We start from the raw sequence: 19,115 nt of genomic DNA, 5'->3' as shown, positions 1-19,115 counted from the left end.
CTAATTTTGCATTATAACAGTCGTAGAAAATTTGATCTTTTAAATATTGTTTTAGTAAATTCGATTTTTTAAATATTGTTTTAGTGACCATAAATTATTAAGAATTTCTTTTAAAAATGTGTTATGTTCTAAATCCCTAAAGTATACTTAAACTATACAACACCTTAGTCTTGAAGTATTTTGATTTATTTCTAACTTTGATTTATTTATGATGTATTTTGCTAACTTTACATTTATGTCATTGGCTTTGGCAAAATCCGTTACTTTAACCTTGTTTCCTCCTGGGGGGTGACAGAGGAAAATGCATCACTGGGTTCGAGCTTTGGCCTCTGACTTCCATGGAAATCTTCCCCAACCTCGCAGGTAATTCTCTTAACTGTTCTTTTCTTTGTCAGATTTGTGATGTTCTCACTATCTTCTGGGTTGAATTGATCTTCTTCTTTGGATTCACAGTGGTCATACTGCCGTCAATATTGGTAAATCGAAGGTCGTCGTTTTTGGAGGCCTCTTCGATAAAAAATTTCTCAGTGACACCATCGTTTATGATATAGGTACTTTGTTTTCCATTGGCTTTATAAATGATTGTGTATGCATATTATTGATTCAGTTCTACCCTGATATGGACTCTTGATTGGCATTGATCATTTGGTTCTTTATTATTTTGTGGATATGCTTAATATTTGAATATTGTTATGTATAATTGATGTAATTTGGTTATTTTGGAGTATGGCAGTCAAGTGTGTTGTCGACTAAGACGTAACTGCATTCACAGCCTTAATACATTTACAGCGAGTTGCTTAATTCATCTTAAGTCCATGTTACACTGCTTTCAACTCTATCATCTGATGACAATTGTAAAATTATAAACAAATCAAGTATGCTGATTTATTGCTCTTTCAAAATTTCAAACTATTCAAGTATGGTGATTTATTGCTTTAGCTCAATTTAAACTGAATTTGGTCATTTTCTCTGAACTAATTTAAAGGCACTTGTGTTTTTTAAGCATTCCTTTTTATTTGCTTTTCTACTCTGTGAGCTACTTAAATGCCTCAGTTTTAATTACATAATTTTGAACTTTTTTTTTTGGGTAATAGATGGCATGAAAATAGAATATTTGAAATCATTGAGTTTAGTTTAGGTCTTTTGACTAAGATGATTGTTCCAAAATCTATGGTTAAACATTAGTAAGTGAAATAATCCTCATGTTTTAAGGCAATGATGATTAAGACTCCTGCAAATGTTTTTCACTGTGAGGTTTAGTTGGTTGTTAATCTTTTTATTTTTTATCAGAGAAAAAATTATGGTTTCACCCAGAGTGCACAGGCAGTGGTTCTGATGGACAAGTAGGCCCAAGCCCACGGGCATTTCATGTCGCTGTTGCTATTGATTGCCATATGTTTATTTTCGGAGGGCGTCTTGGTAGCAACAGGTATGTTAATATTCTCTAAATTTTCAGTTCACAAATTTTTGTTCTATTTTTTTTTCTCTTTACTTTCATTTAAGTTGTGTTAATAACAAGATTGTATATTCAGGTTCGGTGACTTTTGGGTCTTGGATACTGGTAAGATTATATTCAACTTAATGGTGTAGGAGAAAAATTATATAGAATAGTCTAGAATATAAGTTTGTTATATCTTTTGTTATTTTATTATTTTGTTAGCTTCATTACAAAGGCTATATAAGCCTAAGAAAAGAATGTAATGGGGATATTATTGAATATTGAAATAGTCTTGAGAGAGAACTTCTCCCATTTGGGGATTCCCTTGTTAACCGTGGATTTGGCTTGAGCTTTGCCCACCCAATCCAATCCGCTGCATCACTTAACATGCAAAAAAAAAAAAAAAAAAACCCTATCCTTTACAATTTGACTTAATCCTTTTGAGTATCGAGAATCAGTTGAATTTGACTAGGTTTTTTTATGCTCCCCCAGATATTTGGCAATGGTCAGAGTTGACCAGTTTTGGTGACTTACCATCACCAAGGGACTTTGCAGCAGCTTCTGCTATTGCAAATAGGAAAATTGTCATGTGGGTATTCATGTGTTACATAGTTTTACTGATAAGTTTTTGCAGGGTTTCTCTAGTATTTACTATGTAGAACTTGTTTTAAATGCCAGGTATGGTGGCTGGGATGGGAAGAAGTGGTTGTCAGATGTATATGTCTTGGACACAAGTAATTATTTTCTCTGTTGCTTTGGACACATGAAGGAGTACACATTGCGATCGTGGATCTGAAATTAGTTTCTATTATGTTCTTTACAGTGTCACTTGAATGGACGGAGCTTCCTGTTACTGGATCATTACCGCCACCTAGATGTGGTCATACAGCTACCATGGTTGAGAAACGGTTACTGGTTTATGGTGGAAGAGGTGAAGTAGCATAATATTCACTTTGAGGATTTTCATTCATCTAACTAATATAACATTATACCTCACATGGCTACTCTTACTGTGGTAGGGGGTGGAGGTCCAATAATGAGTGATTTATGGGCTTTGAAGGGTCTTGTTGAAGAAGGTTAATAGTCAAACTCCTTAATTCTTATATTTCTTTGTTTTTTTCTACATACAATATTTTATTTTTGATTTGTTGAACATAAGTACTCTTTTTGGTAACTGAAAATCTCGTTTTTTGTTTTGTTAATATTTTACTGACTGTTTTTGGGAGTAATATGCATCGTCTATGTAGTATAATATGTACATTGAACAATTTTGGATCATGTATTGCCGTGTATAGCATCATTTAGAAATTGAAGAAGAACATTTTTGTTTACTTGATTGTATACTTTGAAGGGATTACTTGTGAGCAAGAGTAGGACCGGGAATGCTGACCTCTGGAAGTTCAGGTTCTAAGGTTGTCTATTTGTTCTTAGACAAGTTTTCTTCATGGAATTTGTTTAAATTGTGAGAAATGTGATTATGTGGAAGTATATTAGATGAAAACTAGATAATTTGATGCTAAGATTTTGTAAATTGGATTCTAATTGTAGAAAAATCATTTGGAAAAATAATTTAGTAGGATTATCTTGTTGTTCTGCCTCTTTTTTTTTCCGCCCTATTTTCTGTCTTGTCTTGTCTTGTTTTATTTTTTTGTTTTTTATATGTTCATTTTATTATGAAAAATAACAATTACATTGACAATCCTGATTTTTTATATAAAAATTACAGTGACACCAGCTGGACAAAACTTAATTATAATACATCTCTTAGTGCTGAAAAAAACCTTACAAATCAATCAAAATGTCATCACCTAAGACCTAGCTATTTTTATCTTTTTATTTTAAAAGAAACAATTCATTATTAAAAAGCAAAATTTTAGACATATTTGACTTACAGAGGGTGTGTGTGTGTGTGTGTTCAATAGAATTTCATCTGGTGTTAGCATCAGTATTTTTAACCCAAGGAGTGTTACTTTAAATTTCATTAAAATCAGGTGGTGTCACTGTGTCTGCATAATTTCCCTTTTGTATATGATCCAACTTGCTCTTATAACACAAGTACAAAAAACCAATTGTTTTTCTTTGATACTACCATGCTTCTACTCTATTAGTCATCTAAGTCAAAAATTTCTTTGATATTTGTTGTGGAAGGAAGACAATGAAACACCTGCATGGACACAACTAAAGCTTCCAGGACAAGCTCCTTCTCCACGTTGTGGCCATACAATTACATCTGGGGGCCATATTGTAATTGACATCTTCAGAACTCTTACTATTTTTTTTCTTTGCTTACAATTCTTGGTTTGTATTACTTTAGTTTTGCATATGTTAATTTCATTGAAAACTGGTAAAAGTTGTAATTATGGTTAGGTTGCAATGAGTAATTAAAAGTTTTGAACATTAATTTTGGTAAGGTCTAAGGTTCTTTTTCTGACATAGATATGTCTACCTTTTAAGCCTTCCTCCTACAACCCTAGTAGTACCTAGAAGCCAGGATAAATACACCGTTCATGCCTCTTTTCTGCAAGTGATGCAGGCAATAATCATCAACTATATTGTATTGTCCTGATTTTATTTAGCCTCCCTTGGGAAACCTTCGAAATCTTTTTGTACTAACCTTTTATAGACCAGCATACAAAACTTATTGTAGGACTCTTATCTTTGGATGGTGGTATAGTAATTTTAGAGAATCATTCTTAAATAAAAGCTTATAATTAGGAAATGAAATGGCATTAGGTTTATATCACTAGAAAATGGTGAACCATGCTATTATTCCCCCACACTTTATGTAGGATATGAGAAAAGTCATTCTAAAGCCTAAATACTTATTACCTGTATCAAACTAGGTAAATGTATCTTTCTATAAAACTTATCTAGCTTTCTATTACTTTGATGAAAAAAACTCATATGATCATGTCAGCTCTACCTAGTGCTTAGATACTATTATTGAAGATCATTCTAATCTTTTTCTTACCTTGTTCTTATTTTATTTAAAAAAGAATTGTTACCCCCAAGTGCGTACACTTGTTCGTGTACTGTAATAGAATTTGACTATAATTATTCCTTGCAGCTGTTGTTATTTGGAGGCCATGGGACCGGCGGTTGGTTGAGTCGTTATGACATTTATTACAAGGACTGTATTGTCTTAGACAGGGGTGAGTAAAATATATATGTTAGAATTCTGGAAGGTTTTGTGCCTTATGTGCCATTACAAATTTTAATATGGATTTTAATAGCCATATTTGAGCACATAATGTTTGCAGTTTCCTATACTTGCATGTATGTTTATGTTTCTTTTTTATTTTGTATATACACACGTATTTATATGTGTATAATCTGAATGCAGAAAGTGATTTAAATTGGGGGATAGTAGTAGGAATACCGAAGAATATATTATAGAAAGAAAAAAATGAGGAAATTCGACTTTTAGCTATTGTAGAACAGATGAGTAAAACATAGAATTCTCCTATTTGTAATCTTATTGTGCTGTAAGACATTGCTAGTGAATGATAAGGCTCAAGGTAACTGATGAAATGGTGAGGAAAAAACTGTTTCTTACTATATTTCTATTCACTGATTAATTCTGTACAACCTAGGACTAGAGGTATATATAGGAAATACATAAGTAATTACATTAAATATAGGAATAGGTACGATTCCTATTCCCAGGAATCCCAAAGATCAAAAACATTAAAAATAGATATTGATGAGTCCAAGCTTGTTTACAAGAAAATCAAATGTTTGTTCAAATAGTCCCTTTGTGAGAATATCAGCAAGCTGTTGATTAGTATGCACATATCTAATGCTGATAACTCCTCTGTCAATTTTTTCTTTGATGAAGTGACGGTCAACTTCCACGTGTTTGGTTCTGTCATGATGTATAGGGTTATGTGCAATGCTGATAGTAGATTGGTTATCACAGTAGAGCTGAATAGGGGCTTTATATTTAATCTTCAATTCTTCTAGTAGACGTTTGATCCTTATAGCTTCACACACTCCATGAGCCATGGCTCTATACTCTACTTCTGTACTGCTTCTTGCAACCACAGTTTGCTTTTTACTTCGCCATGTGGTTACATTCCCCCATACCATTGTGCAATATCCAGATGTAGACTTTCTATCATCAATTGAACCAGCCCAGTCTGCATCTGTGAACACTTCAACCTTTCTCTCAGTTGTCTTCCTGAAAAAAAGACCCTTTCCTGGAGTTTGCTTGAGATATCTCAGAATTCGATACACTGCATTGAGATGTCCTTGACACGGATCATGCATGTATTGACTGACTAGACTCACTGCAAAAGCAATGCCGGGTCTAGTATGTGAGAGGTAGATGAGTTTTCCTACCAGCTGTTGGTACTTCCCCTTGTCAACTGGACTTCCTTCAAACATTTTCTTTTCGTCTTCGAGCTCAATTGGAGTTTTGCTGGGTCTGCTTCCGAGCATTCCTGTCTCCTTTAGAAGATCTAGAGTGTATTTTCTCTGGGACACGGAAATACCTTTTTTACTTCTAGCAAATTCCATACCCAGAAAATATTTGAGAGCACCGAGATCTTTGACTTCGAACTCCTTTGCCAACATTTCTTTGATTGAGTTTATCTCCTCAATGTGATTACCAGTGATAATTATGTCATCAATCCATACGATTAGTACCGCAATTTTTCCACTTCCTAAGTGTTTGACAAAGAGAGTGTGATCAGTCTGGCCTTGTATGTATCCAAGCCCTTTGACCACTTTCAGGAAACGATTGAACCATGCTCGGGGAGATTGTTTCAAGCCGTAGAGAGATTTGTTCAGTTTGCAAACTGTGGTTGTCTTGAGAGATTCTTCAAATCCCGGAGGTTGACTCATATACACTTCTTCTTCAAGTTCCCCATTCAAGAACGCATTCTTTACATCAAGCTGATGTAATTCCATGTTAACCGCTAGTGAGAGAAGAACTCTGATAGTGTTGAGTTTGGCAACTGGAGCAAATGTTTCCGTGTAGTCAATTCCATAAGTTTGAGTAAACCCCTTGGCAACTAACCGAGCTTTGTACCTCTCAATAGATCCATTTGCATTGAATTTGACGGTGAACACCCATTTGCACCCTATTACCTTCTTGTCTGGTGGTAACTCTACTAATTTCCACGTTCCATTATGTTTAAGTGCTCTTATTTCTTCAAGCACTGCTGCTTTCCATTGAGGAGAATCAAGAGCTTCTTCGATATTCCTGGGAATCACAATATTTGATAGATTCGAGGTGAAAGCTTTAAATGGAGATGACAATTTTGAGTAAGAAATGAACTTTGAAATGGGGTGTTGGGTACATGATCTGATTCCTTTCCTTAATGCAATAGGAATATCTAGATTTGACTGTTTGTTAGATGGGAGAATACCTGGATCTTTTGAGGGAAGCGGTTCCATCACCGGATTGGGCGTTTGACTGTGCTAAGGATTCATAACTTGTTTATTTCTCCTGGAATACACCCGAATCTCTTTCTGTACGTTTTGGTCTTGAGGATGTTCTTCTGGTTCAGTGTTTTTAGGAGAGGTTGGTGGATTTTCTTGTTCAGGAGGGAGAGTCTGGATATCTGGTTCAGAAGAAAGTGGAGTGGAAGAGGTAAATGGAAAAAGAGTTGTTAAGGGTAATTCTAACCCCCACGACCACTGAGCTTCTTGCTGGTGATGGTTGGACTCCCCCTAAAGCGATGTGAGAGTGAAGTAAGGAGTATCCTCGAAAAATGTGACGTCACATGAGATGAATGTTTTTTTGGTGATGGGACAATAACACCGATAACCTTTTTGGGTAGGAGAGTAACCCAAAAACACTGTCTTAATGGCTCTAGGATCAAATTTACTCCGATGGTGGGAGTGAACATGCACAAAAGTAGTGCAACCAAATACTTTAACAGGTAGAGTATTTGTAGAGATGTGAGGATGTAGAGATTGAAGAACAGAATATGGTGTTTTGAACTGAAGGGGTCGACTAGGGAGGCGATTAATGAGATAAGCAGCAGTAAGGATAGCATCGCCCCAAAGATGTTTAGGGACATGCATAGAGAACATAAGAGCACGAGCTACTTCTAAGAGATGGCGATTTTTGCGTTCAGCAACTCCATTCTGTTGCGGAGTATCAACACACGAGCTTTGATGGACAATCCCATTTTTGAGAAGATAGGGACCAAGAGTGGTATTGAAATATTCAGTACCATTGTCGGTACGGAGTATTCTTATAGATGTTTGGTACTATGTTTGGATCATTTGATGAAAGTTCTGAAAATTTTTGCATGTTTCAGACTTACTTTTAAGAAGATAGACCCAAGTGAGACGTGTGTGATCATCAATGAAAGAGATAAACCATCGCTTACCATGAGAAGTATTGACCTTGGAAGGTCCCCATATGTCACTATGAATTAGAGAGAATGGGTTGGAAGGTGTATATATTTTGTGAGGGAACGAAATTCGTGTATGCTTGGCAAATTGACAAATATCACAATGAAAATCAGTAATATTCTTATTTACAAAAAACGATGGGAATAAGTGTTTTAAATATAAAAAATTTGGATGTCCAAGTCGACAATGCCATAACATAATTGTTTTTGAAACAGAGTTTGAAACAAACGATGAACTTGGACAAGAATTAGAAATAGAACTTGAACCCAAACGTAGTAGAGAAGAGAGCTCGTTAACTGGATGTTGCCTTTCAAAGAAATAAAGTCCGTTATGAACCCTAGCACTGCCAATCATCCTCCCCGATGATAGATCCTGAAATTGACAAGAATTTGACATGAATTTAGCGAAGCAATGATTATCACTGGTTAATTTTTGGATAGAGATTAAATTGCATTTCAAAGAAGGAACATAAAGTACTGATTTAAGAATGAGGTCAGCAGATAATTTAATAGTGCCTATTCCAACAATAGGAGAATGGGTGCCATTTGCAATTGTGACACTAGATTTAGTGGAACATGGAGAATAAGTATCAAACAAATGTGGTAAACCTGTCATGTGATTAGTGGCGCCTGAATCGATGATCCATGGTGTGTTGGAGGTGGAAGAAAAATTACCGGAGTGTGCAACAGAGGCACTATGAGTCTCAGGACCGGAACTGGGTTTTATGGATGATTGACTCAAAAGAGTGTATAGGTGGGCAAGTTGTTCCTTATTGAATGAAGGGGTACCAGCACTATTCTGATCATTGGTACTCTCAGTTTGAGTTTGATAGGCCTTTCTTTCATTTTGGCGGCGAGGGGTCCAATTGGGTGGTTTATCATGGATAACCCAACAAGTAGATCGAGTATGATCGTGACGTTGGCAGTGATCACACCAAGGTCGATCACCCTTACGATTAGGTCGGGGTCGGGAGTGGATCTGCCATGTGGTGGAGGGCCAGATTTTGATACGAGAGCTGAGCTTTCAATGGGCTGCAGGTCAGGAGTAGTGAGCATGACACGACGACGTGCTTTTTCACGTCTAACCTCAGAGAAGGCTTCTTCAGTGTCAGGAAATGGGGCACGACCTACCAGACGACCTCTAACTTCATCAAGATTACTGTTTAACCCCGTAAGAAATTCAAAGATTCGTTCTTTCTCTAACTGCTGCCGCTGGATTGTAGTGCAGTTAGCACATAGTGGTGTGGTATCCAGATACAAATCGAGCTCCTGCCACAAGTCTTGTAAGTCGGAAAAATATTGGGTAACAGTTTGATTACCTTGCTTGATTTCTTTAAGCTTGGTACGGATTTTGAAAATTTGAGAGGCGTTACCAATGTCAGAATACATTTTCCGGGCAGCGTCCCACACCTCCTTAGCAGTCTTAAAGAACAGATATCTGCGGCTGATTTTTTAGTCCATTGAATTAATTAACCATGCAAGTACAATAGAATTTTCAGCTTGTCATACCTTGTATGTAGGATCATTGAAAAGAAGTGCAAGGATGTATCCTAGTTTACCACGACCACAAATAACAAGTTTGACAGATTTGGGCCCATTGTAAATAATATATTAAGTGAACCACTATCAAGGTTATAAAGAGATTCCATAGACCCAATGGGCTGACTGGGCTGAGTGTGGGCTGAGTTGGGGTTAGGGTTACCTTCATTGGGCTGGGTTGAGTGAGGCCCAATATTTTGAGAGGTAACCTCCTCACTATTCGACATCATAAAGAGAAGCTACTGGAGGGCTACGGGGCCGAGAGCTTCTGTGCCGAGAGTGGAGCCGAGAGCTTCTGAGGGCTATGGGGGTCCGACTGTAGCGCTGCCGGACTGGACTACCGCCAGAATGGACTGGCCGAGACGCTAGAGATGACGCCGGAGAGGAGCGACTGGAGGTTGAGCGCCGGAGCAGGTGCCAAATGACTTCGCCGGAGGCCTGGAGTGTCGCCGGACTGGTTTGCGACTGGAAGAAGGGACGACCGCCGGAAAAATTGGAGGAAAGCTGAGGGGGGGACAGAATTGAGCCTTACAGCTCTGATACCATGATGAAATGGTGAGGAAAAAATTGTTTCTTACTATATTTCTATTCACTGATTAATTCTGTACAACCTAGGACTAGAGGTATATATAGGAAATACATAAGTAATTACATTAAATACAGGAATAGGTACCGATTCCTATTCCCAGGAATCCCAAAGATCAAAAACATTAAAAACCTATTTTCTTCTAACTGTCAACAGTAACATAGCCAATTTTGAACAAGATAGCAAAATTAGTGAAATGTGAAACACAATTATGCAGCCTATGAATTCTCTTTTCTTCTGCTGTCTGCTTTTGCATTATTCATTCTGCTAATTCATCTATTTGTAGAAGAATGGAGATTGAAAATGCACATGTAAAATTAAAAAACGGAAATGATGGTTGTCCTTAGAAGGTGGCACATGGTTGTAGTCCCCGCTTTAATGAGCAAAAACATAACAAGTAACTAAATAAAAAGGATAGAGACCTAATGAGATGAAAATGTTAATGCAGCAGAAGTTTTTGTCACTTAATATATAAATTGGTCTTTGTTATTGGGAAGTAGACATTGGTATGTGTAGAAGATAGTTTTAATGTTCTTTGCTTGTTAATTACTCTCTTTAAATTGCATAATATGATTCATACTAATTATTTTAATTTCCCTTTTTTTATCTCTTCTTTTATCTTTCCCTATGTATCCAGTATCTGCACAATGGAAGCGCCTACCTATTGCAAATGAACCTCCTTCTGTTCGAGCATACCATTCCCTAACTTCTATAGGCTCACGTTATCTGTTATATGGTGGCTTTGATGGGAAAACAACATTTGGTGATCTATGGTGGTTGGTTCCTGAAGGTACAAACATGCTTTCCTAATGTCGAATCTTGAGTTCGAGTTGACTTCAAATGAGATATTTGTGCACCATGCCCTATATATTGTGATACCCTAGGGTTTTTTTACACATGATAAGAGGTGTGCCAAGTTTCCATTATGTCTTTAGGTTGAAATCTTAGAAAGAAAATTCTTCATCTACTTGATTATGAGAACCCTATATGGCTTATTTTCTCTAGCTGTTGCCGTTGTGATTGAATATTCCTAACTAATCTTCATGCTGTCAATTTTAGAGGTAAAATTGAAGGAAATAGAGCTTAAAATGTATTTTAGTTTAAGAGGAAATTCTATCAGCTTGGTTCATCAAATGCTTTTCAGACTTATATCTTCGGGCTGATAATATGATAATGACGATTTCCTAATTATCTTCACCTTTGTCAGTGGAAAATATATTTAAATGACAGAAGGCTTAAAAAGTGCTTTTAATGAATAAACCTAACCTTTTCAGAATCAGAAGCATATATTAGGTAAGACAAAACTGGGGGGCAATATTCACCATGGTATGAGATAGTCAAGCCTGTACTTGTTTGGGGACATGGAGGAATTGTTCAGTTTTTGTGTTGTTTGGTTGTAGTTTGGAGTTTAGATTGAACTCCAAATACTTTTTTCTTTCTCAATTATTTTATTTTTATATAGGGGACCCTATTGCAAAGAGATGGACATCGATACCAAACAAAGTTCCTCAAGATCAAGCTGTTGCAACAGGAGAAAATTCTGACATGGCATCTAGAATGAAGGTTGCTGGCTGTCATGACACATAACTTCCTTATTTAATGTTAATCAATGAAGATACTGCTTCACATTTAACTTATAGCCGCTTCCATTTCACTGAGATCTTGTTTTCCAATGACAATTAAAAAGAATTTGAGCATAATTTCATGTTTTTGTAATGGAAGTACTATCATCATTTTTGCATGGCCTAAAATCTGATTTTGCAGAATTCTATGAGTAAATGATGATCAATCCTACACTGAATTGTTTATTAAAATAATTTGTTGGTCAGGCCATGGAAACCCATATCATGGCATTGTACCATACTGGTAGGTTTTAGAAATGATTCTAACTTTGTTAATTGATTTTACTTCAAATTTTGCCAATTTCTGAATTAGGATTAAAGTTTAGAAGTACCAGATAAAAATGGAGTGAAGTTTGATTTTACATTACTTTCAATATAATTGGACCTCAATACTTGCATTTATTTTATGTACACTGTTTGTGCTGTGATTATCCAAAAGGCCTACATTAAATATACTGTTAGTTTTAATTTTTTTGTGATGACTATCTTCCCGTTTAACAGGAAAGCCAGCAAGAACAATCTGCTGTCTCAGAGTTACAAAGAAAATTAGGGATTTCAGTTTCACTTTCTTGTGATAGGGTTCCAATTGTAGATGAACTAGAAGATAAAGAATTTATTGAGCTAGCATCCAGTTTTGTTGGAGAAACTGTTTCCAGCAATGGAAAACTTTTGCATATTCAGGTTTGTTTGGTATATTTATTATGCATCCAATCAATTAAAATTTACTTCTAACTTACCCCCTTCTCTGTGTGAAAATATTAAGGCAACTCAGGCTCTACGTGAGCACTGGCGAAAAGCTACACCAAGTTCCATACGACTTAAAGAGCTAGGGCCCTTGCTTCGTGACTACCAACGACTGATTACTCGTCATCATTTGTATGAATAACGTCTCTCACTCTATCTCTTTACAATCATATATTATTTTTGTTGTTGCAATGTTTGTAGAAAAGGAGAGCCAACTAAGTTCTGGGTTCCTTATATTCTTCTTCTTTATATATTTATTTTTAATTTTTAATCATAATTTCATTGATTAATCCTATTTTATGGTATTTTTCTTTTCAACTAATGATAATCACAGCCCAAATGGTGGATCTCATATGCAGTCCTCTACTTTTCCTGAAAAAGCGTCTTATTGTTTCTATCATATCAGAAATGCTAAGCAGGTACAAATTTGTCTGTCTGGCTACGTAAATGTCCTCTGTATCTTGCTGCTTCTTATTACATCCCAACTTGAAAGATATGTTTGTTCATTTATGCAGAAAGAAGCTCAGTACTTTCCAGTGCAATAATTTGTGTAGTTGTCCATAGAATTATTCATATGTGCTCAAATATAAGTGTCCAAATTCGTTAGCTAACTCTAGTTTCTCAATCTATATGCATATATCAGCAGTTCTATGTGGCTTTATTAATAACATATTACCTTAAACTGCAACCAGATTGCCCCTTCTGTGCTTGTTGAGCTGGACTTTCTTCCAGGATGTTTACCAGTTTGGGCATTTTTAAAAGCCTTCTTTTTTTTACTATTTGCTCTCTGTTATATTGAATGGAACATAAACCATCAATTGCATACTAATGTTTATTTCCCATGCATTCATTCTTTTATTTCTCTTTTGCACATTCTAATCGAATTTCGGTCCTTTCCAGTTACGAATGAATGACATCAAAAAGCTTCTGGCAGAGTACAAACAGCTACAGCCAGATTTAAGTGAAGAAGTCTGAGTTTCTTGAAAGTGTATACTCTGAACTGGCCAAGACTTTCAGCCATTGCAGTGACATTGATTCTGATATTGGCCTCATTGCTTGACATTTCCATAGATCTTGTACATGTACTACCACTACTTGTTCTTTCTATACTAGCCTAGCCTTGTTATGGCTTTTACAGATCTTTTGCCAACTAAATTATAAATAATAAAGATATCACGTTTACAGAGTTATAATTGCACATGAACATAAAACATTTTTATTGCCTGTAAACCCCGAATTCTGTCGAGTTTAAGAATTGCTTACTGGTTCTCATAAACTTTGTGCTCTATCAAGTTCTGGAGTTCTGTGTATTTAACAACATGCATTAATACAGTCAGTTGGTTTTGTGTGCTTGAAGTTCTTACTTCGTTGTAGTAGGCATCCAAATTGAGTTATATTATAATCAACTACAAAATCCTTAAAAAAAATGTATACTGAATTATGTTAGAAATTAAGGAATTTTATTTGCACCGTATAATTAGTAGAATACCAATTTATTGGAATTTTATTCCTTAGTTTTTTTTTTCTCCCATTTTAGAATTTGAGCTTTTATAATATGTTGAAATATAACACAACCAAATTAAATCAAAAAGTCGAGAGTCTAAATAATAATAAAAAAAAAAGGACAAATTGGAATTTTTTTTCCTAACCTATGACCCTTGTAGAGTTTTATCTAGTGAAAGTCCCCTGAACTATTGCAAACATGCCTCTTTTATTGCATTCCTTTTATTTTTTTTAAGTAAGTTGTTGATGTTGCACCAAAGTAGTGCTAATGTGTACGTCCATGTGGAAAATACATGTGTATAGATAGTGGTTAAATGATAAAATATGGGAATATGTATATGCATTATTCAAGTTAATATTTGTATCTTTTTAGTATCAATAAACTTGATTTCAACTGATTTCAATTAGTTAAATAGGCTTTGATACTGAAACCATGCATGTGGCCATTACATCATCAAATTGTTGAAAAAAATTAAAAAATTGTATTGAAAAGGGTGTGTTTTCAATGATTGCTAAAGTTTGTAGACAAAAATTTAAATAGCAAAAATGTACCATAACTATAATTGAATAATATATTTTTTAAATGTTCAAAAATACATAATATTCATTTTTTTCTTCACTCATTTATCCTTTTTTTTTTTTCTATTAACAACATTATAAATAAAACTTCTTAAATTTTTTTATTTTTTTAAAAAATAGAATAGTAGTAATTATTTAACAAAAATTAACATTATTAATTTATCGTGAATTAAACAAAAGTACTTTATTAATAATTATTCCAGAATTGATTAAAATAATGATATAGTTATAATTAGTATTTCATTACAAATTATGTCATAAACTGACCATGGTCATTATTCTTTTATTCAGAAAAAAATAGAGTAAAAAGCTTATACCAAAAGTTCAGCACCAAACATGGGCAAGCCAATCATCTTGGAAAAAAAAGAGAGAAATTTGAGTGACACAAAAGATTGCATTCGTCTCCATCTCCAAAACTGGCATTGTACAATTTTCCAATGATCATGTGATGTCATTTGTCATTGCCAAATGGCATTGTATAGTTTTGTAAAGGCCATTTTTTTAACTGTTTGGCTCGAGAGAAAATGAGGTAGGAGAAAGAAAATGAAGAATATTGATGATAAAAAAAACTATGCCTGGCAAGAATTAACCAACTCCTATTGTTTGGTGTTTGATGGTTAGTTTTGTCTTTTTGTTAGTAATATAATTAGAAAAAGAGTATTCTTAGTGGAAATCAATGTTCTGATTTTGAGAGCAAATAGTTGTTTAGAAAACCTTAAAGTAACTGGGTAGCTAACTAGGCACCAGAAGTGAATGTTTTCTAAATGGTTTTTCAAATTCTATTTCAATATCGATTTGAAGGGTCAAACAAAGGAATGATTGATCTTCTATTTCAAGAAAAAAGCTATTAATCTCTTCTCAACTATTTTTTACAAATTTAATTTGGTGAACTGTAAGGAGGAAATGTTTGCTCTGCATGTATACATGTCCAATTTATTTTTCTGAAACAACATATAATTAAAGAATCATAATCAAACACACAATTGAAATGAAAAAAATAAACATGTATCTCATTTCAAAGATTCTATGTGCTTGCTCAGCTCCTCTAGCTGTACCATCCTCAGTCTCTCACTCTCAGCCAACAGCTGGGGAAGAAAAATTCAAGCAAAACAACTATTGATTAATTTTACATACAAAGAAAGGACTCATTTAGAAACTTTAGTAATGGAGTTTAAAATTTTTTTTTTTGAAAAAGAGACAGAGGTCATGGAGTGACCTCTTCTCAAATAAATTGAGAACCCTCACTTATGGCGGAGGAATACCGTGGTGACAAAAAAAACAACTCAAACGAACAAAAATAAACAAACATTATCAAGACAACACCCAAGGACTCACACTCAACAAACTCTAATGCGCCCATAGACTACTCCACTCCCTACAAAGATCCAAAAAAGACAAACCGTTAAAGTCTGTCGTTCTATACACCCAAGTGGCCACCCAGAACTTGATTTTATCCCAAAGGCTGTCCACTACAGAAGAGACATCTTCAAAGATTCTACTATTCTTTTCGAGCCAAATTGCCCAATAAGTCGCCAAAACCGTACTCTGCCACAAACAAACCATCCTTCGCCTGCCCCCCAGATTGGGCAGGAACAGTTGAGAACAAGAAGACGGCATACACCAAGAGACCCCGAACTCTGCCAGTACTTTTAACCACACCTCCCTTGCAAGGAGACAATCTAAGAAAAGATGACGAACTGATTCTACTTCATTTTTACAGCAGACGCACCAATTTGGCGAAAGATGTGGAAAGGTCTACGCCTCTGTAAATTCTCGTGAACGCTCACCTTATCCAAGAATAACAACCAACCAAACAATTTAACTTTATACGGAGCAACACTCCTCCACAAAAACTTAGCCCAATCCAACTCTGGGCCTAAATGAGCATAGCTCAAGGAATGGAAGGCGGACTTACAATTAAAAACTCCACTGGTATCCGAATTCCAATTCCTTCTGTCCTCCAAAATCGATGGGAGAGTCACCACCTGAAGCATATGCATCAATTGAGCGAAATTAGCCACCTCCCTATCTAACAAGTTCCTTCTGAACCGCAAATTCCAACCTAAGGACCCCCCTCTCCCTTCCCCGCCCAAGACTGCCAAATCTTTAATCGCACAATTCTTTGCCATGGAAACCAAGAATAAATCCGAGAAACGAGACTTCAATGTATCTTCTCCAAGCCAAACATCCTCCCAAAACTGAATCCTATCGCCCTTCCCCACCTTAAAACAAACCATTTTCCTGTACTCCTCATACAATGCCGTAATATCCCTCCACGGACCACGAACCGACAATCTTCTCCCTCCTCCCGTATCCCAATGACCCTCATCTAATCCATACCTACTCTTCACCACCTTATACCATAAAGCCTTTCTTTCTAAAGGAAAGCGCCATAACCATTTCATAAGAAAGGCCTTGTTCCGTTTCTCAATATTCCCAATTCCCAGCCCTCCATAATTTCGAGACTTACAGACTTCTTGCCAAGAAACCAAATGATCGTCCCCCGAACCATCTGCTCCCTCCCACAGAAAGTCTCTCATAACTTTCTCTATACTCCTTGCCACATTCTTTGGAATCCGAAAAAGGGAAATATAGTAAATCGGAATAGAAGACAAGATTGACTGAATAAGAGTCAACCTTCCACCGCGAGACAGAAAAGCACTCTTCTATCCATCCAGCCGCTTAATGCATTTTGACATCACTGGTTCCCAAAACACTTTGGTTCTTGGTGAGCCTCCCAAAGGAAGTCCCAAGTATTGAATAGGCCATTGGCCCACTTCACAACCTATCTCACTTGCCCGAAGATCCACGACCTCCTCGGGCAAATTGATCCCCAACAATTGACACTTCTGCAAATTAATAGATAGCCCAGACACCTCACTAAAGACCTTCAAGATGTCAAGGAGCACCCCCAGTGACTCATCATCATTAACAAAGAAAATCGTGTCGTCTGCAAATTGAAGATGGCTAACATCAACTCCATCACTTCCCACTGTAAATCCTCTATAAGCCAAACTACTCTTAGCCCTATCAATCATTCTTCCCAAAACATCCACCACCAACGTGAACAAGAAAGGGGACAAGGAATCCCCTTGACGAAGACCCCTCGATCCCTTAAATTTACCCCTGGGACGCCCATTTAAAAACACAGAGAAAGACGTAGATGACAGACATCCTTGCATCCACCGCCTCCAAACTTCTCCAAAACCTTTTTTCTGCAAAACAAAATCCAAAAAACCCCAATCCACACAATCATAAGCCTTTGTAAAGTCAATTTTGAAGACCCAACCCTTTTTACCCTTACTCCTATACTCCTCAACCGCCTCATTTGCAACCAAAACAGTGTCCAAAATCTGCCTACCCTCCACAAAAGCTCCTTGAGAATCCGCTATTGTATCGGCCAAAACACCTCGAAGTCTACAAGCCAACACTTTAGAGATGATTTTATACAAGCTAGTGACAAGACTGATAGGTCTATAATCCTTCACACGACAACTATTAATTTTCTTGGGAATAAGGCAAATGTAAGTTTCATTGGCTCTCTCTTGAATAATTCCATCCTTAAAGAAACCTTCCAAGACGTTCATCAGATCGCCTTTGACTGTGTCCCAATTTTTCTGATAAACAGCCATGGAGAAAATGGAGTTTAAAAAATAGACAATATATATATATATATACCTCCTTTAATGCGCTGACAAGCTGAGCCTTTTCTTTGCTTTTCTCATTGAACAGGTCTAATGCTTCTTTATATTCTTTCTCCTGCAGATTCAAACAAAATAGCATTCAATTTCATTATAATATGTATACATATATATATATATATCTTTGGATTTGATTCAAAATAAGGATTATTATCTAAGATTGGTGAGTTTAATTTACAATTTCTAATATCTCTAGACTTGACCAAAGTTGCTACAAAAGCACAATTGACTTCATTACTGTGAGGAACTAAATTGACTTTTCTTAAGGAAATACAAAAGCTGAGAAACAAACTAGTTAGAAGCTGTGAAAGACTTGGGATCCATTATGATATGAATATATTGTATTTTCATTATATGACATGTATAGAGATTAGTGAACTTACTTCCCGAATCCTAGCTAGGCGTTTAGTTTCTTCTTCAGCACGGCCTAACTGAAGCTCAACCTTTTCCTTGACCTCCATCTTCCTTCTCTCAATCTCTTCCTCTCTAGCTTGAAAAGTTGAAATGGCCAATCTTGATATCTCCTGATGATCATTATCATCATCATTGATCTCCTCCACTGATTGTCTCCCATTGCTACTCATGTTTCCACCACTACAGCTACTACTACCAAAGTTCTTCATTTTCTGCATTTTTTTTGCTTATTATATAACTCTCAATACAACTTACTACACACACATTCTCTTTCTTGCTCAATATCAGTTCTTAATATCTGTTTCCCATTTTGTGTGTTGCTTTTGCTTCACTATTTAGCATACTTTAGCAAGCAATGGAAAGAAATATCAGAAGACAATTAAGTTATTAATTTATATAGTTCAAGGTCTCTAAGTGTTGATATCTTTATCTCTTAAACTTTTTACCTTTCAGAATATCCACTACTTGAGTACTTTATAGAACTAACTATCTGATTGCTTTTCTCAGTTATTCTTTCTTTTATAGAGAATTCTAAAGCGGATTGATCAATAGCATAAGCCATGGTGTTGCAGAACCTCTGAAAGAGTGTAATTACTTAGTGCAGTCCTTGATGTTTGGAGC

At 35.9% G+C, this 19,115-nt stretch overlaps 2 protein-coding genes across 2 annotated transcripts; one reads left to right on the top strand and one right to left on the bottom strand.

The window, feature by feature from the left end:
- The first annotated feature begins 207 nt into the window (after positions 1-207).
- LOC133797807 (protein GLUTELIN PRECURSOR ACCUMULATION 3) lies at positions 208-13,483 on the top strand. Its single transcript, XM_062235868.1, has 16 exons — positions 208-363; positions 454-551; positions 1,291-1,429; positions 1,533-1,561; positions 1,931-2,027; positions 2,117-2,172; positions 2,262-2,369; positions 2,458-2,514; positions 3,591-3,682; positions 4,506-4,590; positions 10,569-10,721; positions 11,394-11,494; positions 12,055-12,234; positions 12,317-12,429; positions 12,632-12,716; positions 13,198-13,483. The coding sequence occupies exons 1-16, from the start codon at positions 302-304 to the stop codon at positions 13,270-13,272; spliced, it is 1,530 nt and encodes a 509-aa protein (XP_062091852.1). The 5' UTR covers positions 208-301; the 3' UTR covers positions 13,273-13,483.
- A 2,599-nt stretch (positions 13,484-16,082) lies between these two features.
- LOC133795633 (uncharacterized) lies at positions 16,083-18,712 on the bottom strand. Its single transcript, XM_062233087.1, has 4 exons — positions 18,464-18,712; positions 18,058-18,138; positions 17,178-17,996; positions 16,083-16,946 (listed from the first exon to the last, which is right to left on the bottom strand). Exons 1-4 carry the CDS (start codon positions 18,710-18,712, stop codon positions 16,083-16,085), a joined length of 2,013 nt encoding a protein of 670 aa, XP_062089071.1.
- Between the last annotated feature and the right edge of the window lie 403 nt (positions 18,713-19,115).

This window comes from Humulus lupulus, chromosome 8 (assembly GCF_963169125.1).
Source record: "Humulus lupulus chromosome 8, drHumLupu1.1, whole genome shotgun sequence".
NCBI classification, from domain to species: Eukaryota; Viridiplantae; Streptophyta; class Magnoliopsida; order Rosales; family Cannabaceae; genus Humulus; species Humulus lupulus.
Note: the sequence above shows the minus strand (reverse complement) of the source record. Positions and strands in the feature narration are given on the sequence as shown.